This window comes from Pagrus major, chromosome 24 (genome assembly GCF_040436345.1).
Source record: "Pagrus major chromosome 24, Pma_NU_1.0".
Classification (NCBI taxonomy): domain Eukaryota; kingdom Metazoa; phylum Chordata; class Actinopteri; order Spariformes; family Sparidae; genus Pagrus; species Pagrus major.
In genome coordinates this window covers 14,259,647-14,279,646 of record NC_133238.1, presented here as the reverse complement: position 1 = coordinate 14,279,646, position 20,000 = coordinate 14,259,647, and the positions used below count along the sequence as shown (strand labels likewise).

At 40.8% G+C, this 20,000-nt stretch overlaps 3 protein-coding genes across 3 annotated transcripts in view; all 3 read left to right on the top strand.

Moving 5' to 3' along the window:
* The window catches only part of LOC140992311 (IQ calmodulin-binding motif-containing protein 1-like), a 7,493-nt gene extending 4,602 nt beyond the window's left edge, over window positions 1-2,891 (top strand). Inside the window, exons 7-15 of the mRNA XM_073462617.1 lie at window positions 18-190; window positions 390-499; window positions 595-713; window positions 814-880; window positions 969-1,044; window positions 1,197-1,360; window positions 1,485-1,622; window positions 1,725-1,866; window positions 2,344-2,891. Of these exons, the coding sequence (XP_073318718.1) occupies window positions 18-190; window positions 390-499; window positions 595-713; window positions 814-880; window positions 969-1,044; window positions 1,197-1,360; window positions 1,485-1,622; window positions 1,725-1,866; window positions 2,344-2,603 (1,249 nt within the window). The 3' untranslated portion in view covers window positions 2,604-2,891. The remainder of the gene's footprint in view (window positions 1-17; window positions 191-389; window positions 500-594; window positions 714-813; window positions 881-968; window positions 1,045-1,196; window positions 1,361-1,484; window positions 1,623-1,724; window positions 1,867-2,343) is intronic.
* A 316-nt stretch (window positions 2,892-3,207) lies between these two features.
* Window positions 3,208-17,223, top strand: LOC140992312 (T-cell surface glycoprotein CD3 zeta chain-like). Its single transcript, XM_073462618.1, has 8 exons — window positions 3,208-3,634; window positions 13,663-13,763; window positions 13,886-13,930; window positions 14,183-14,248; window positions 14,967-14,999; window positions 15,108-15,164; window positions 15,396-15,425; window positions 15,596-17,223. Exons 1-8 carry the CDS (start codon window positions 3,574-3,576, stop codon window positions 15,659-15,661), a joined length of 459 nt encoding a protein of 152 aa, XP_073318719.1. The 5' UTR covers window positions 3,208-3,573; the 3' UTR covers window positions 15,662-17,223.
* A 646-nt stretch (window positions 17,224-17,869) lies between these two features.
* dnajc27 (DnaJ (Hsp40) homolog, subfamily C, member 27) overlaps window positions 17,870-20,000 on the top strand; it is a 7,262-nt gene continuing 5,131 nt past the window's right edge. The window contains exons 1-4 of the mRNA XM_073462589.1: window positions 17,870-18,258; window positions 19,552-19,634; window positions 19,730-19,799; window positions 19,996-20,000. The exon at window positions 19,996-20,000 is cut by the window's right edge and continues 160 nt beyond it. Of these exons, the coding sequence (XP_073318690.1) occupies window positions 18,172-18,258; window positions 19,552-19,634; window positions 19,730-19,799; window positions 19,996-20,000 (245 nt within the window). The 5' untranslated portion in view covers window positions 17,870-18,171. The remainder of the gene's footprint in view (window positions 18,259-19,551; window positions 19,635-19,729; window positions 19,800-19,995) is intronic.

The window sequence follows — 20,000 nt, the reverse complement described above, 5'->3', positions numbered from 1 at the left end:
TCTCTCTCTCTGTGCAGGGACTTCCTGTCAGGGTTGAGTGACGACTCTGTCCTGCTGCTGCTCAATGAGGCCGTCTGCCAATTAGCTGTCAGCGCTGACTCGACGGTGGGCGGGGCCTCCGTCAGGCTCATCCTCCTCATGGCCAATCAGCAGGAGCTCCGGGTCCACCGGCTCCTCCTCAGCTTCAGAGGTCAGAGAAGAAGAAGAGAGATGTTAGCGGCAGATGTTTGTGAACACATTAAAGTAGTGACCACAGCATCACCAGACTCCCTTAACAAATGTAGTGATTTTAAGAGTTGTTGAGTTAAAACAAACCGTTGGTTTATAATCGTTGAGAAACGCTGTCTCTGACTTATTCTTCATTATTTGTTGCTTGTTGTTCGTCACAGGTCTGGACAGCCTATTGGACAAAGACTGGAGGGGGCGGGGCTTTGACGAGGACATGGATCAGCTGATCACATTCATCCAATCTGACAAAAGCACAGCAGGTTTCTCACAGGTCTGTCTGTCCACCTGTCTGTTGTCCACCTGTCTACCGTCTACCTGTCCAAGCGACCCGTCTGCTGACCTCTGACCCCGCCCCTCTGTGTGCAGGCGTCTACTGAGCGTGTGCGGGCGGCGTGTGTGATCCAGGCGGCCTGGAGGTCGTATCAGACGAGACGCAGAGTGAAGAGCCTCAACAGAGCTGTGAGCACGCTGCAGAGGAGATACAGGTACCTGTCTGTCTGTGTGTCTGTCTGTCTGTCTGTCTGTGTGTCTGTCTCATTACTGTGTGTGTGTGTGTGTGTGTGTGTGTGTGTGTGTGTGTGTCAGGGCTCGGAGGAGGCAGCAGCAGCGGCACAGGGAGGCGCAGCAGTGGGAGGAGGAGTTAAAGTATCAGGTGAGAGTAATACTGCAGAATACTCGAGTACTGAGTACGAGTATTGTAATAGTGTAGTGATGCGTGTGTGTGTGTGTGTGTGTTTCAGGTGTGTGTGAGGCGTCAGCAGGCGAGGAGGGAGTTCCACCAGAAACAGAGACGACTGCTGCAGCTGCTTCCTGCTGGTAAGAGCTAACAGAGCTAGCAGAGCTAGCATTAGCAGCAGTTACATGATGCTTTCAGGAAACTATGTAAATCTCAGGGTTCAGGCAAAAATAGGAATATAGTGCCGTGTGTGTGTGTGTGTGTGTGTGTGTGTGTGTGTGTGTGTGTTCAGACCAGGTGCAGTCGTACCTGCAGGAGTGTGAGCGCCGTGCGGCCGTGGTGATCCAGAGCTTCTGGAGAGGCTTCAGAGAGAGACGACGCTACAACGACACACACCTACACACACTGAGACACGCACACACACAGCAGCAGGCTGCCAGGACGCTGCAGAGAGCGGTACACACACACACACACACACACACACACACACACACACACACACACACACTCACACACACACACACACATTATCAGACCCCACAGTGTGAGTAAACTCTCATGTCCCTCTTTGCTCTTTCAGGTGCGTTGCTTTCTGCAGAAACGCCGAGCAGCGAAGGCCCCGCCCCTCACACCCTTCTGGATTGGTCAGAACGGTTTGACGGACAGTCGGAGGGTGGAGCTAAAGAGACAGGTGGAGGAATACATCTCTCTACATCCTGTAAGAGCCTCAATCAACTCCTAATACTTAATAATCAATAATTACATTTGCAGAACATCAGTCTGACAAACTACCCATGATGCTTTGCATGTGTGTGTGCAGTCGTCCCGCGTGTCTCGACAGGAGTGCGAGCGTCTCCACGAGGAGGTGCAGCTGCTGCTGCTGGCGGAGCTGCAGAGAGGAGATCATCAGAGGACGGAGGCTCTGCTGGCTCACACACACACACAGCTGGAGCTGCTCAGAGGTGTGTCACACACACACACACACACACACACACACACACACACACACACACTCACACACACACACACACTCTCACACACACACACACTCACACACACACTCACACACACACACACTCACACACACTCACACACACACACACACTCACACACTCACACACACACTCACACACACACACACTCACACACACTCACACACACACACACACTCACACACTCACACACACACTCACACACACACACACTCACACACACACTCACACACACACACACTCACACACACACACTCACACACTCACACACACACACTCACACACACACACACACACACACACAGCTGGAGCTGCTCAGAGGTGTGTCACACACACACACACACACGCTCACACACAAACACACTCACACACTCCTGGAAGTTGTTCACGTGTCGGAGATAAAAGACGGCGACACGTCTAACAAGACCTCCCTCGGTCTCCCCACAGATGCGCCGCCCCTCTCTGTCGTCACGGCGACAGACGCCGAGTCCTTTCTGAGCCCCTCCGGTCCGATCGCCGCCCGTGCCCGCGACGCCCATAATGCCGCGCTGCAGGCGAGCAGGCTGCCGTGGTGGAGGACGCTGGGAGAGACGGCCGGCGTTGACACTTTTAGCTCCGCCCACCTGCAGGAGCTGGAGGCGGAGCTTGGAGGACTGTTTGTAGGGGGGTTCAGTAAAGTCAGTGAGACGGACGGACTGAACCTTTAACCTGTGGACTGTTCTGTTATTTCTGCTCTGATGCTCAAACCGTCGACGGTGTGAAGAACTGTAGACGTGATGATGTCAGCAGCTACAATAAAGACACACACCTGACACTGTGCGTCAGTCAGGTGTGTGTCTGCAGAGGGTCACAAACAAACTGACACAAAGTCAGCTGACACATGAACACAGAAGAACAGACTCCAGTCAAACGTAATCTTGTGTAGTTTCATCTGTACGGCACGAATCATTCACAACCCTCCAGCTCTACTGTGTCAATAAACACAACGTCACAAACCTGCCTCCAGATACACAATAACAACACACAATATACACTGCTATAGAGTATACTAACAAACCTGCCTCCAGATACACAATAACAACACACAATATACACTGCTGTAGAGTATACTAACATCACCGTCACCTTTACAAACACCACAGACGACAAACACACCTGAGACCTGAGTGTCAGTGTGTGATGACATGTGTGTCGCTGTGTGTCGGTGTGTGTTGGTGTGTGTTGTGTGTCGGTGTGATGACATGTGTGCAGATGTGTGTTGGTGTGTGTAGATGTGTGTTGTGTGTCGGTGTGAGGACATGTGTGTAGATGTGTGTTGGTGTGTGTTGTGTGTTGGTGTGTGGTGTGTGTTGTGTGTCGGTGTGTGTTGTGTGTCGGTGTGGGGACATGTGTGTAGATGTGTGGTGTCTGTTGTGTGTCTGTGTGAGGACATGTGTGTAGATGTGTGGTGTGTGTAAATGTGTGTAGATGTGTGGTGTGTGTCGGTGTGTGTTGTGTGTCAGTGCGTTGTGGGTCGGTGTGAGGACATGTGTGTAGATGTGTCACCTGGCGCAGCAGCTCCTCACCACTTCCTGTTCCACTTGAAGACAGAGGAAGACGCGTGTCAGTGCAGCTCAGTCGTCTTCGCGTCTCCGTCGCTGCCACTGAAGCGGTTGAAGAGACGTCTTCTTCAGGGTGATGAAGCTCCAGACGAGGGTCTCTGTCCTGCTGGTCCTCGCCTCGCTGTCCCACACCACAGGTGAGACTCGCCGGACGCCCGAACACCAGAAGATTTCAAATTTCTGATTGTTGTGGGCGTTTTTTAAAGTAGCTGCTGAATGATCTGAAGGAACAATCTCAGACTTCACGTCCCAGGTGTTGATTTCACAGGCAGACAGAAAATAAATAGCTTTGAACTGGATGAAGATGAATTTTCAAAACAGCTTTGTGAGCGTCAGAAGTTTAGTCGACCCACAGAGGAGCTTCTAACCTTCACCTGATCCAAAGATGTTAAAAACAATCCCTAGTGTACTCACATAAATCTGTTTTGATGGTTTTCATGTGCTCGACGTAAAAAACGTTTAACTTCCTGTGAGGAGAACGAAGAAAGAGCTGCATTCAAACATCAAACGAGTGAAAGAGGCTTCTTCCTTCTGGCGGCCATGTTGGACGACTGCTGGTTGTTTCTGTGCAAATCAACACAAAAAGTAGAAGAAACGTTTTGATCCGTTTGATTGATTTTACATTATATCACTGTGTATATATAATATCACTGTGTATATATAATATCACTGTGTATATATTATATCACTGTGTATATATAATATCACTGCGTATATATAATATCACTGTGTATATATTATATCACTGTGTATATAATATATCACTGTGTATATATAATATCACTGCGTATATATAACATCACTGCGTATATAATATCACTGCGTATATAATATCACTGCGTATATATAACATCACTGCGTATATAATATCACTGCGTATATAATATCACTGCGTATATATAACATCACTGCGTATATAATATCACTGCGTATATAATATCACTGCGTATATAATATCACTGTGTATATTATATCACTGTGTATATATAATATCACTGTGTATATAATATATCACTGTGTATGTGTAGATAACACAGCGTGCAGCTCGAGCATCAACATGAAGCCTACAGCCCACTGTTTAGTTTATGCGGATGGTTAAACACACTCAGGTTGATGTTAAAGCCAGCTGCTAACCTCAGCTTGACTTCACACACGAACATGTTTTTAACTGGAAGTCTGGAAACATCTGCCTGTCACCAGAACACACTCAGCTGCACTGTGATCCAGAACCGTGTTCATCATCAGAACATCTAACATTTAGATTAAACCTAATTAAACCTGTGGCACATTAGTGAGAAGTTATCTGCTAAATGTGGTCTGAGATCACTTAAAGTTAAACTGGTCCAAACTAAACTGGTGTTGATGGTCAGAACCGGTCCAACCATTGTGCGCATCACAAACCGACTCTCACTGGCTTGATGATCAGTGGATCAATAACATGGTCAGTGTTCATTGACTACAACGTGAACCTGATCAGCACCAAGGACCGGGCTCAGGGAGCGAGACCGAGACCAGGTGCATGCTGAGTCCATTATCCAGTTTCTAACAAAAGACTAGTTTAAAACACCAGTAACACACCAGTTCACCATTAAAGTTCACAGAGCACCAAACCAGCAGCTTAATAAAAGAAGTGACTGTCCAAACAGCAAAGAGACGACATGAACGACACGTCTCCTCTGTTAACTCACTGAAAATATACCTGATGTTTCCTTTAAAAACATAATGGAGCTGAGTTTACCAGTTTGTGACGACTGTAACAACATGGCCTCCATTTTAGAAACTCAACCAGCAGTGATGAGGTAAAGTAAAGTAAAGTAAAGTGAAGTAAGTGACTGAGGCGTCTCACAGCTGAAACACTTGAATCTGCCAAGTACAAACTCTTTATTCAGAACCAACAGAATCGGTCTGACGGCTCGTTGAATCTCTTCCAACGCGTCACATTTCTTCCTCTTTGACTTCAGACCTTTTAAACTTTGTACAGAAACAAGTTGCCGTGTTGTTTTTGTCACTTCTGTGTTTCTTACTTGCTGCTGTCTCACATGTTGAAGGCATCAGGTCACATTTTAAACAATTGATAATAAAAGTTAACGGAAACATTTTGTTCCTTAAAAAAGCCGTCGATGAAACAATAATGGTGCGAATGATGAAGAACAGATCTGTGACACTGTTGAACAACATTAATCATAATGAACTAATAAACTTTGACTTTCATTTGCTGAATCTTTACTCAGACTGTGACAAACATTTTGATGGATCGCAGCGAGCGGCTGATACCTGACGACACTCAGCAGTCAGATTAAGACGAAATCCTGATGAAATTTCTTTGCGTGTGATTTAAATTTAAACGACAAACTTTCATCTGCACGTTTTCCCGTCAACAAAAAATTACATAATTTGTTAAGAAATTAAATAAAATGTGTTTTAAGTGCACTTAAATGACCTGACGATGACGCTTCACTGGACACGACGTGATGTGACAAAGATGATACCAGAACATAATCAATAACTGTAATTTAAACACTTTATATTAATATGATCAACAATCCGTAAACAATGTGTCGGTAACACTGGCTAATAAGCTTCATTAATAAATGGTAAGTTTATCGTTAATTAAACTTTAGTTATTAGTTTTTTTACTGTTAAACAATGAACTGCTTCATAAAACATTTAATAAACTGATGTTTATTAATAATTAGTTTATAGATGATGTAACTGTGTGTTTACAGTCGAATAACTAAAGGTAAAGTCTAAACGTATCATTTGTTAATGATGGTACGTTTAAAGAAGATGATTTAAAAATGCCACAAAATCAAACATCAGAGTTTGATCGTGTTACAGGATCAATACATCAACGCTTCACTGGACAGAACTGATGTGACAAAATACAATTAATAACAATCATTAATATGAATAATGAATAACTGTCTGTCAGCATGTTCAAAGCAATATTCTCAATGAATATAATTAATAATAGTTAACTCGTGTTGTAACACTGTAATAAGCTTTATTAAGAAACGGTCAGTTTATAGTTCATTAAACTAAAGTTAAGTTATTTTACTGTAAACAAAGTAACTGTCATGAAACGCTTTATAAATAATGTATTAATCGTTTACACAAAGATCATAAACATCTTTAATCACAGAACGTCACATTATTATAAATAAATCAGACACGCTGAGACGAACGTTCATGTTTGACTTCAGACTCTTTAAACGTCACATCATTAATAAATGATACGTTTAGAGTTAAACGTTAGTTAATAGTTATTTGAATGTTAACACACAATTTTAATTATTATTAACAAACATCAGCTGCAACTTAACAATAAACAATAAATGTTTTATAAAGTAAAATATCTGTTAACTAAAGTTTAATTAACTATGAACTATAAACCCTTAACTATCATTAATTATATTCATGTAAGTTTTGTCTTTAACATGTTGACAGTTATTAATAATAATAATAATACAGTTGTTTCTTTGTCACATGACGATCACAGATGACTTTCCTCAGTCGGGTCATTTTAAAGAAGTTTCATATTTTGTAGTTAAAGTTGCTTTTTATGTATTAACCCTGAAAAACACACAAAGACATGAAACATCATGTAATCACAGGAGCTGATGACACGTTTGATATGTTACAAACTTACCATTTATTAATGATGGTAAGTTTGTCTCAGTGTGTCTGAGGGATTGTTAATCATGTAACCTGTGATTAAAGACGTTTTATGACCTTCGTGTTGTAAATGAATCAATTTCACATTTAAACTGAACTGGATGTTTTCACATTTGAAAAACGTGTTGATCAGAATTTGAACACGTGAAAACAATTTTCACAACAAATGTAAAACTGACCGACCGCCGACGATGTTAAATCAAACACGACGGACAGACGTTAGTGTTCCTTTAACACAACAAGAAGGCTTTTATTTTCTGCTTTCAGTGGGTTTCACGCTTTGTCTGAGGTCAATGAAACTAATGAGCTAAAATATTGTTTTCCTATCTTAATTTAACACATTTTTTATAAAGGAGAGAATTCAAATTTGTAGATATTTTCATGAATGTCTGAGAAATCATGACTGTATTTGTTATAATGAGTCCAGAAATGGTCCAACCTCAATAATGTGGTGCCATCACACCGTTATAGTTCGTCTTTCTGGTGTAAATATAATGTTATAGACGTCGTTAGTTTAAACTCTAATACAAACATTAACGTGATGTGTGTTTGAGGTGTAATAGATTCTCACGTTACAGAACATTAATCGACCACAAACACTGAAGCCTCCTCGCTTCAGGAAGCAGCTCTGTGGTTTGTGAAGCCGTGACTGTTGAAGCTGAACCGTCTTCCCCAAAACTGAGCGTCAGCTCGATGCAGTGGTGAAGTGCCAGAGACGCTGCGGTGACCGAGAACCAGGCGAGACTCTGACAGAAACAAGTCAGATGTAAAAGTGATGCACAAACATATTGTTCACAGCTGAGGAGGACTAAATACATGTTCAGCAACATGTTCGCGAGAAATCTGTTCTGAAAGTAATCGGGTGCGTTTGTTTCTCAACATGGCAGCCATCTTTGATGAAGGCTTGAAAGATGGAGGCAAGAAAGAAACGATGAGCTGAGAACAGACTGAGTGGCAGGAAAAGAAAACAGCGACAGAAACTAAACGTTTGTGCAGACAGCGGTGGGGTGTCCTGGATTTTGTTTCAGGTGTTCAGGAACTCAACAAACTGACACTTTTCTGTCTGTCGAGACATAAAACACCATTTTAAAACATGTTTTTTCAAGCTCTTGACATGAAATGTGCTTTTCTTCTTGTGAGCATCAGATAAACTGTGTGGAAGTGTGAGTATTCAGCAGAAATGAGGCAATATCTCCCATATACGACTCAAAGATAAAGCCTGTATGATGTTTATCTGAGTGGAAACTGATCAGAAACAGTTAAGCGACGCCAAAAGTCTCAAACACGAACTAAACCAGAGTCAACATGTTGAGAAATTGTAGCAACGTGTAATTATTTCATAATCACAGTAAAGATTAAAATGTTGAGAAATAACATAACACATAAAGATGATTAACGTCTTGTACAGTAAATTATTCATGCTAACGTCAGTGTTTGCTAAGTTTAATTTAATCATCAGTAAATGTTTATTAAAAATACGTTCAAGCGGAGGATCTGAAGAGCAGCTGCAACACGTTAGCTTAGCTGCGTCTCAGAGTTGTCTCTGTTTCAACTATTATTAGGCTGTCATGTGTCAAACAAAGGAAGAGATAACAAATCTACACGTGGTTGTTTAAATGTGTTATTATCTTTGTTTAACTGTTTCTTCCCAGTAGAAAAAAGACAAAACTCCCAAATATCCACAGTCAGTGGACGGCCATCTTTGATCGACAGTAATGAGGTAATCTTTCTGTGCGAGTTGTTGAAAGACATTCAAAGGAATCAGATCCAATTAATCCATCATATTTAAAAATGGTACACTTACATTAGAAGCTTTTAAAGCACATTTTGTATCAAATTTTGAAAAAATATGAGAAAAACTTTTATATAATGTATTAAAACTGCAGCTTGTTGCTTTAAAGTTGTGTAACCGGCTGAATTATTATTAAAGCCGACCTTTCTGGTTTCTTGTAGTTTCGTTCAGGAAGCCGTCGCAGCTCTCGGAGCCTTTCAAGTCTCACATTTCTACAAACAGTGTCAGAGACCAAACCGGCGTTTTAATAAAGTGCTTAATTTCTGTTTCCACTTGACCCGTTTAGACGGTTTCTAGCCTGCAGCTGTGATCACTCAGATACAGAAGAGTGGAAAATGAAAACATTTATTATCTGAAGGTGATTTTTCTGAATGAATGTAAACTGACAGTGACGTCAGTAAAGTAAATCTAGTTTTTCCATCAGTCTGCTGCTGGTTGGAGGTTTCAGTAAATGTAAATATCAGCCGGCTCGTTCCAGTAATGTTTAGAAATGTAAATACATTCAGATTCAGAAGGAACAAACGGATAATGTCAGCGACGTCACTGTCAAATATTTACTCAAACACACAGCGTCGGGTAATGTTAGGGAGGAAAATGTTATTGTTTATTTGTTTTTATTTATTTATTTATAACAGCTAATTATTACATTGTTTTCTCCAACAACGGTTCCATTAAAGCCTGAAAACCAAATGATTACAAACATTTGTTGAATAAAGATTTGATATTTTACGATTGAACAATGTTCAACAAAAAATGTTAAGTTTCAGTTTGACAAATAACGTTTGATACATTTTTTCGTCCTTTACGGAGAAACAACAGAAATGGAGATTTGTTCATTGAAAGGTTTTAATTTGATCTCAGGTGAGGTGGAAGTATTTTCAGCCCTGAGTCTCGTCTGCAGCCCAAACATCCTCCATGAAGAACGGGGTGACAGATCCTTTCTCAGTCGCTCAGTGCTGCTTGTGAAGTTACATCGGTGTGAGCTCGTTCTGTTTAATTAGCTTTTTAGCAACTGAACTCACTGAAACTGTAAATATCAGGATGTTTACAGTCATTGCAGCTCCACTTTGACTTTATTTTTTGGTCTTGTTTCACGTTGTCATCTCGTGGTGGTGCAGTTAAAAGCAGTGACTGTTGTGTTCGAGGACACCCTGACATGTAGGAGACTTCAGTGATGTCATCTTCAGGTTGTGATGGAAAACTTTGCTGGAGTTTTGTGAATGGAAACAAACTCAGACTTTTGTTCATGAAAATTTATGATGATCAAGCTTTCCTTGAATGTCTCAGTGATTTACTGAAAGTGAGAGATGGTTTGTTTACAGCTGAAAGCTCTGGTTAGTTTGAGTCAGTTTAGCTTCCAGCAAATTATGATTTAAATACAGTTTCAGTGGAAACATCTTCTCTAGCTCTCCACTAACCCACTGTATGTATTTCCCTTACAGTGCAACATTTCATACATACAGATTTGACTCGACTTGTAAAAAATGAAATTAGACCAAATCAGAGCCGTGAACTCGAGGACATGCAGTCAGCGGCCAGATTATGAGGAACATCAAGGCATTAATGCAACTCTGCAATTAGTCTGAGATTGAAGATAAAGGTAAATGGTAAAAATGTTGTTGCTTTTGTAAATTTAGGTAAAATGTTATTTTGTAAGATTGATGTGTCTTCGGCTGCAACTAACAACCAAGGCAATTATTTTCTCCATTGTTTTGTTTATGCTGTGTCAGAAAAATATGAAAATTATAGATTATAATTTATTGACATCTTAAAACTTCTTGTTTTGTTCAACCGACTAACAGATTTGATAGAGAATGGCAGCAAATTCTGACTTTTGAGGCTCTGGGATCAGGAAATAATTTGCCTTTTTTGCAAAGTAGTAGTTGGTTAAAATTCTGTCAGGGTTACTTATAATAATTAACATTTAGCTTTAGTTAAATAGGAATTAAAGACCAGTCTTGACCAAATTCCATTATTTTTGCTGCATTATTTACCCTACAGCCAGAGAAGGTACCAAGATAATTGCTCAAAAACAATACAGTATCATCTGATATAGTGTTAAAAAACAAAGTTAAATGTTGACACGTGTTCATGGCCAAAGGCTTGATTGATACAACAAACGATGTATGTTCGTGCGGCTTTTTGAAACTGGTTTCTGCAGGAGGAGAAGTTCTTCATGGTTGTTATTTGGTATTATTTACCTTTCGGCAGGAGAGAGTACCAAAATAATTCTGTCAAGATTCCTCAAAAACAACACAGTATCATCTGCAGATCGTGTGATACAGTTGTGAAATTTGCGAGTTACGTGGTGAGTCGTGGTTATCATCAAAGGCTTGATAAATTAAAAATAAATGTAAAGTGAACATTCCCCTTAACAGGGACTACTTTATCTCTATTTTTACCAACAGACAACCAAATTTCAAGAGGATTTATAAAAAATGTCTTTTTTGTTCTGTCGAAGCTTTTTAGACGCTCCACTTTTCCTCCACTACATTTCAGCGGGAAATGTTTTACTTTCTACTTTAGATGTAATAAGTAGTTAGACGCAGCTACAGGTCAGCATGTTAATTGTTTTTAACGCTCTAACGTAGACAGTAGTTCAGTTTGGAGGTAATTTTAATGCTAAAAGTTGTCACTTAAATTTGATCTTTTTTAAAGCAGGTTTTGTATAGCACTGTACGCTTGTGTGAAACCGAGCTGGTTATGTGTACATGAAACTCATCCTGCTGCGTTCATCAGATCACTCGCCCACCATGACCGCACACACACACACACACACACACACACACACACACACACACACACACACACTGCTGCTGTAGCGCTGACTTCCTGTTCTGTATATCCGACCTATCTTTGCTGTTATCTGACTTTATTTATATCTTGTGTACCGTTGAGCTTTCAACCCCCCCGACACACTGAAGACACCAAAGTGACCGTGAAGCATTGCGTAATCTGGTTCTCATCAGTGTTTCCATGGAGACGCAGCAACAGGGAAGCTGACTTTGTGGTCTGCAGCCTGACATGTGCATGTTTATTTCACACATCGATCATATCAGGTGACCTTTGGACGTAAAACTCTCCTGACTGAATCATGAGTCACGACAGTAACACGGAGCCGGTCGGATTGTTTTTATCTTCAGTTCATCTTTAGTCTCCAAAAGGTCCGTCACAGTTATCTTAAAGTGACGTCTTCATAAATGCTTTATTTTAAAATTTCCCAAACAACGAATGTTTCTCTGTATGACGCAGATTACCTGACCACCTGTTGCTCAGGTATTTCTAAGACATAAACGCCACAAAAACCTGTTTTGTTGAAGTTTAGTAATGTTGATGATTTTGGCCGGACACGACAGAGGAGTTCGTAGAAGTTGAGCTCTGTGGTTTGACGCCCTCCTTACGTGAGTTTCCAGGAATCTGTCCATCTTCTTCCTGTCAGTAGTGTCATCAGCTTCAACTGTTCCTGCGACCGCCCGCGGCCTCCGACGTCGACTTTAACAACAACTCTGAGTTAATTTGATCTAAATTCACTCAGTTTAATTCAAACCAAAAACATTTAGGTTTGTTGTGCCCTGAGTCCTGTCTCACAGGCCACGGAGTCCCTTGGGGAGATGGGGTGGCAAAGACAAACAAACAACCTGTGCTGCTGTGAAGGAAAGCGTGGCAGCTTCCAGCCACAGGGACTCAGAACACAAAGATTTCCCCAAAGCATCAAAACGTTTTGCAAGCGAACACCCGTTTGGTGAGAAGACGCCACAGCTGACGTTTGTCCTTTAATCATAAAAATATTGATTTAACACCTAATTCTCAGATTTACTTTCTCTTTTCCAACCTTTTTCTTTTGCTTTAAACTCTGGTTCTGTATGGTTCTGTATGGTTCTGTATGGTTCTGTATGGCATGATTCGCTACAGTACGACGAAATTTGTCTTGGACTCAAATGCTGTGCACACACATCCACAGTGTGGAGATAATAGTAAAACAACATCTAAACAAAGCTTCACTCACCAGAACACAAACATAATTACACATGTTGAATAATCCAGATTAATAAACTACATCATCACAGCTCGGTCCGACTAAAGAGTTTCACTGACGAGTTTAAGTTTGATTAAGTTTGAACTTTGAGTGAAGTGACTGTTAATGAGGTGTTTCTCTTTCACCTACACACAACCACACACACACACACACCCATCTGTCAGTGTGAAGGAGGAAACCACTGAGCGCCATCACACACACACATACACACACACACACACACACACACACACACACACACTGCACAAACAGAACTGTATTAACCCCGTCAGGCCCGGCAGCCACATGAGCTGATGGGTTTATGAAGCTGTCAATCAAAAGTAAAAACACATGGTTAACTTTTCTTAGTTTGGTGTTTGAGTGACTGACAAACTGACAGAAATCTATAAAAAGTCTTGTTGTGTCCTGAAACATCTCAAAAGATGGCGTCAGCTCTACAAACTACAGTACCCATGAAGCTCAGCTGCTGCTGCACCACTGACGTGGATCTGAACCTGAAATTAAACTGATCAAAGTGTTGAGTTTCTTCAGGTTTATACTTTAGCTCTCTGATTGGATGTTTGTCAGAGAAATGCATCCTGGGAGTCGTAGTCTGCGTCTCCTGAGCTTAGAAGCACAGTTGGTGAATAGAGTGTGAAATGTTTGACCTTTGACCCCCACAGAGGCGACGATGTCCATGTACGACCCTCAGCTGTGTTACCTCCTGGACGGCTTCCTCGGCCTGTACGGACTCATCATCACCGGCATGTTCATCAAGGAGAAGGTGAGTCCACACAAACGTCTTGTCTCATCTCGTTTATTTTACACCGTCTTCGTCCTGAAACGAGTCGTGTTCTCTGTGTTGCATCATGTTTCCTCTAATCCTCTTTTATTTCATTACATTAGTTCTTCAAAACCAAAGGAAAGTCCACGGACGACAGCATCTACAGCGTGAGTCACCAAACAGCCACTATTATTCATTCAGCACAGAAGTTACAGGACAAAGTTCAGCCGCAGTGACTGGACTTCCTGTTCCTCTTCTTCTTCATGTGTTGTAGTTTTTATCATGTTCGGCTTTTGAGTCAGACATTATCTTCATTTTCATAAACACTCTGCTTTACAAAATCAAGTTGCACTGTTAACACTTGTTGTGTTGTGTTGTGTTGTGTTGTGTTGTGTTGTGTTGTGTTGTGTTGTGTTCAGGACCTGGTTGGTCAGCACAATGACCCGTATGCCCCGCTGGTGAGAGGAGATCCTGAGAGAGGACGAGTGAGTCTTACTGTGTTCTTGTTGTCAGCTGGTTGGTTCTGGAGGACCCGACACTGTTGGAACGTGTTTTTGTCACCTCTGTCTATGACTGTCAAACGTCAGGGTCTTTGCACAGTTCACAAGGTTCTCCATGTTTATATTGTTCTTCAAGGTTCATTCACAAACTTTGAAGAACCGTTAAATCATGAAGGAACTCTGAAGAACTTTGATAGAATCCCAGAGAACCACATCAGCCTGTGTCTGAGCTTAATAAACAGTTAGGAACCACAACAAACCCTGGAGAACCCAAAAGAAGAACCCTGAAAGGACCCCAACAAACCCTCAACTTAACAGAACCCTGAAATACTATGATCACTGAAAAAGAACCTTTGATGGAACCTGTAGACCCCAAACTGTCACTGAACAACCTAAAATACCTTATCAGAGAACAATTAATTGGATATTTTAGGAGAATAACTTCTAAGTTTCTACACAAACAAACAAGAACCTTAAACCAAACACATATGAACTGTGCAGAACTGAAAAAGAACCGTGTGGACCCCTGAAGTTTCACTGGAGAATCTTCAATGATTTAAGAACCGGATGTTTGAACCATGTTGAACTCTGAAGGATCTCCAAAGAACCCAACAACCTTAAGAAACCCTAAAAAAACATTTAAACTGATGAAGAACCTGCTCGATCCAAACATCTGTTCTAATCAGTTCTGCTTGTTTTACAGAACCGCAGGGTGGATGACAACGCCACCTACACGGTAACAAACACTTATTATGGGTTCTTTAAATGTTGTTTCTCTTCATTTGATGTTTAAATAACATGTGGAACCTTAATTAACGTGTGATCGATGATTTTAAATGTTCAGGACTTGAACAAACGAGCGGGGGAGGGAGAGTACAAGGAGCTGCCCGTCAAGAGAGAGGTGAAGTGGTTTTAACACTTCTCACAACAATAACGTTGTTGTCAACATTATTACAGTTTAAACTCAGAACAACATCTGGACTTTACAGAACAACACAAAGCTCATCCAACAACAGATCTGACGACCAGTGACAAACGTCCGGTCGTCATGGAGCTCTGTGTCTGATGTATCATGGTTCATTAACATGTTTGTGTTTGTGTTTGTTTGTGTTTGTTTGTGTTTGTGTTGCAGCGTCACAGAAAGAACGAGCAGGTTTACCAGGTGAGAGATATTTCATAGTTCTGTGTTTCAGTTAAACGGACTTAATGTTTCATCGTCTGGTCTTTGTGGGTCCGAACACAACAACACTGTGAAATGTTGTAGTGTTTTGACCCTCAGGGCCACCGTAGATCTTTTCACCGAAACAAACAAACACTCTTCTGTCTTTTCAGGGGCTGAGCGCCGCCACCAAAGACACCTACGACTCGCTCCAGATGAAGCCGCTTCCTGCTCGCTAACGGCGTCGAGGTGTCGGGATCCTGAAGTCTGTTGGCGCTTCCTGTCGGCTTCAATGGAAAACACAAACATCTGTTTTTGGACCAGTTATTTGGCCGAAGTTCTTGTTTCATGACGAGATCGGAATCAGTTTGATGGTTATTGATGGTTTTATTGATGGTTTGATGGTTAATCTTTTATTTAGTAGATCCGTCTTCAGACCTGAACATCTGCAGAATCAGTGTGAAAGTCTGGAGTTCATTATTTCATCATGTGTGTTATTTAGTCGACCGCACCAACATTTAAACTGTCGGATCGAGATGTTTCAACTCTCAGAGACACAAAACAATTAGATTTTGTAGCCGCCGGCTGTTCGGGTCTTTGAGCCGTGTTGGTTTGTTTTTGAATCGCTCTTTATTAAACTGCCGACAGACACAACTCTTAGAAACACATCCTGGATTTTGTCATATTAATCGTTGACGTTACATCTGAAGCCAGTTTTGATCTAAATAAATCTAAAAGTCTCGTAACGATCTCCAGGGACCTCCTGACGTTCAGGTCTCAGCTCTGTGAGACGCGATTATTGATCCGTCACATATTATAAAATAACTTCAGTCAGCTGACTTCTTTAAAGTGTTGCCTTTAATTCAGTTCATACAGTTCAGCGTCACAGATATGAGTCATTATTAGTGTCACGGATGTTTAAAAGTTTTTGTGCGTTTTAACAAATTTGATTGAAAAATAACAAATGTGTTTAAAAAATGTAACTTAGAAACAATCTGCAGATCTTTAAAGACGTAATTACAGAAATGTTTAAAAAGCTCTAAAAAGTGAAGTTGTGTCGATGTTATTTGAATATTTTGTGTTTATTTGTTCATAAATCTCTGATTTATTTTCTGTAAAAAGAAACTTTAACTTGAAGCTGCGTCAGTACGGAGACACGAATAGTTCAGTGTTGAAAGGATAAATAAGATATTACTAAATATATAAATATAATAAATATAATCATCAAATTGTGAGAAAAACTAATAACATTTTAAAATGTGCTTCACTGTTCTGAAATATTTCTTCACTCTGCTTTTTTATTTTAATCATTAAAATAATTTCACTGAAGCTCATTTTTATTTAATTTCTGCAAAATCAAAACAAAAACGATGTGACTCAAATAAATTAATCACATTTTTAAAACAACAACGTTTGTTGAGTCAATAACGTGACATTTCTTAGTTTTTTGTTTGTTTATTTAATATTGGACTCTTTGGGCCTCCGTACCTTAGAAAGTTAAAGGTGTAGGTTTTTGCAGCTTTGAGTTTTTATAGTAGAAAATACGTCGAGCAGCTTTAAAAGCTTTGTTGTTGCTGTCGGTCGCTTTGTTTTCATGACGTTTCTTTTTATATTTCTCGTGTTTTCATCGTCTGAGTTGTTGTTGTGATATTTTCCTGAGAATTCGTGCTGTAATGATTCTGATCATTCGTTGTGATGTTTCCGTCTGAATATTGAGCTTTTATAATTCATGTCTGATCTCACCTCTGATATTAAAATGTATTTTTATAAATGTCCTAATAAATCCAAATTAAAACCCTGAGTTTGTTGTTTTTCTTCAGTGCAGCTGCTGCCCCCTGCTGGACAAAAGCACAACAATGCATTTTATTGATTTCTTCATACAAACAAACAAACAAACAGTCTAATGTTTCTATGTTGCATCGTCCATATTATTATAAACTAAATACTTTTTGTTTTAACTGCAGAAGCACAGGAAGTGTAAAAACTGCTGAAGGTAATAATGTGTTAATGTGAGGAGGTGTTCACCTTTAAAACCTCATCAGTCACAGACAGATTTACATCTCAGCTGCTGTAAACATGTTTGTTTGTCTCAGCTGCTGTAAACATGTTTGTTTGTCTCAGCTGCTGTAAACATGTGTGTTTGTCTCAGCTGCTGTAAACATGTGTTTGTCTCAGCTGTTAAATGAAGGAAAGTCGTGCACGCGGTCAAATTGACTTAATTTGTTGTTAATGGCTTTTAGCTCTCATCTTTTCAAAGTAAGAGGCACATTGAGGGATCTGTGACTACGACACCAGGCAGCCTGAGTTAGACGACAGCGTTCAGCGGTAGATTTTGGGGTAAATTAAGGATAAATAAAAGATAATGTTGAGATTTGATCATTCGTAAACATATACATTTATTTTATTTTGAAGGGAAGGAGCGGAAGTTGAAAGCGGCTAGCTGGATGCTAGTCCCAAACAAACAGCTGGTTAGCATTGTAGGCTATGAAGCTAGCGGGCTCGCGCTGTCTCTGCTGCGTTACGATGGCAGCTGCATCAAAACATTAGCATCAGAGCTAAAGTCCAGCGCGCGCTGCGATTAATGAGCACGGCGGTTAGCCGCGCTGCTAACAGCCTGCGTGCTAACGGAGCTAGTTAGCCTCACTAGCCGCTCCCGACAACAGCAGCAGCAGCAGCTGTCAACACTGATTCTCCTCGTTAGCATCCCGCTCAGTTTCCAACGCGAACCCGTCCAGCCGAACCCGTCCAGATGGAAACAAACGCGCCGAAGCGGAGAGACAACAAGAAGTCGCTGCGGGTGAAGGTGATCAGCCTCGGGAACGCCGAGGTCGGGAAGGTGAGAGACCGCCAGCTCATTCAGACCAAACTCCATATTGAATTCAGCTGATTTTAGTTCTGTTGCTGCGAGCTGCGGCGGACTTTAACAGCAGGCTCGTGTTCAGAGCAAGTTATCGATATATTTACTTCAGACGCGTTTATTCACGGCTGTCAGCTGAAATGAGAAAACGTCTCTTCTGCTCTTCCGCTCATGTTCATGTTGCTACTCGGTTTGATTTCCGGTTTTTATTTAAGCACCAGACTCCGTCTAAAAATTAGTTAATTTCACGCTTCCGTGCTTATTGCTAATAAATCACAGACACTAAAACATCAAAGAAGACGTGTGTCGGAAGATTAGCATGTTCTGCCAAATTCGGCCTATATATCACTTGTTGACATTTCATAATTAGCCTCATTATTAACATTCCTCACTTGCTAGCAAGGAACAGCGTGAACGAGATGAAAAGCTGACATTGTAATGAAGCAATATGTGCTTTATGTACAGTATGTGAGCCGAATGATCCAGAAGAACCTACCGATGCTAAATAATCATAAAATAAAGTTAAAGTCTTATGTGTTTTTGTATAAAAGCTTTGTGACTTTAAAATTCACACATTTTCCTCTTAAACCCGGCATCGTTTATCTGCTGGCTGCATTTAACAGAAATACTAATTAAATTAAGTCTGTTAGCTAACTTTCTATACGCCGAATTTCAAACAGAAGTTAATTATCCTAAATTAAATACAAGCTCTGCTTTTACACATTGAGCTGTAACCTGTTGACAAGGTGCCCGAAAAGTGGCACCATCTTCACTCAAGTCTTACTTAAATAAATGCTGTTGTTAATGTTACTCCTCCTGTCTTCTATTAGCAATCCAGCTTTAAATTAATAGATTTCAGAAGGAAGTCTGGTGTGAGCGACAAGCATTGTAAATTTACAGCATCTTCCTTACTTATAAACATTAATTCTACATTCACCAAGTATAATGTAAAAAACATCTAAAATAGAAATGTCTGCCTCTTATATTGTTTTTGTGCAGAACTTCCTCAAAGAAAATAAGAATTGTAAAATAACTCCACATTATGCCTTTATACATTGAGCTGTATCCTGTTAACAAGCTGCCTTAAAATTGGCACAATCTTGACTAAAATTCGGCGTACATCTTCCTTGTCAAGGTGATAGTTAACTTAAATAAATACTGTTGTTGTTAACGTCACTCCTCCATACTTGAATTAGCATTCCACCTTTAAATTGATAGATTTGTCAATGAAGTCTGGTGTGAAATACAGCATAATGAATCATTTTCTTTCAGAGCTGCATTATCAAACGCTACTGCGAGAAGAGGTTTGTTCCCAAGTACTTGGCCACTATTGGGATCGACTATGGTGTCACCAAGTAAGTTCATAGTTCAAGTAATCTATTACTGTATGTAAAGTATGCAGCAGAAGAGTGTGTGTGTCTTATCAGTGATGTGTGTGTCGTGTGGTCAGAGTGCAGGTTCGCGACAGAGAAATCAAAGTGAACATCTTCGACATGGCCGGACATCCTTTCTTCTATGAAGTGAGTCACGTGTTTATTCAGATGAATTGTTTTAAAGCTTGAACCTGTATCGAGTCACTCACACCAGAAGCTTTGAGGGTCACAGGTGATTCAGACGAGCTGCAATGTGGGAAACCTGCCAGCAGGTGGTGCTGTCACACCAGGACAGGTGTATGTTGTCCTCCTCCTCCTCCTCCTCCTCTTCTGTGTGCTTCAGGTGCG

Coding starts and splice junctions, on each gene's coding strand:
- LOC140992312 (XM_073462618.1), top strand. CDS start 3,574: ATGAAGCTCCAGACGAGGGTCTCTGTCCTGCTGGTCCTCGCCTCGCTG. Junction 13,764..13,885: donor GCATGTTCATCAAGGAGAAG/GTGAGTCCACAC, acceptor TCATTACATTAG/TTCTTCAAAACCAAAGGAAA. Junction 13,931..14,182: donor CGGACGACAGCATCTACAGC/GTGAGTCACCAA, acceptor TGTTGTGTTCAG/GACCTGGTTGGTCAGCACAA.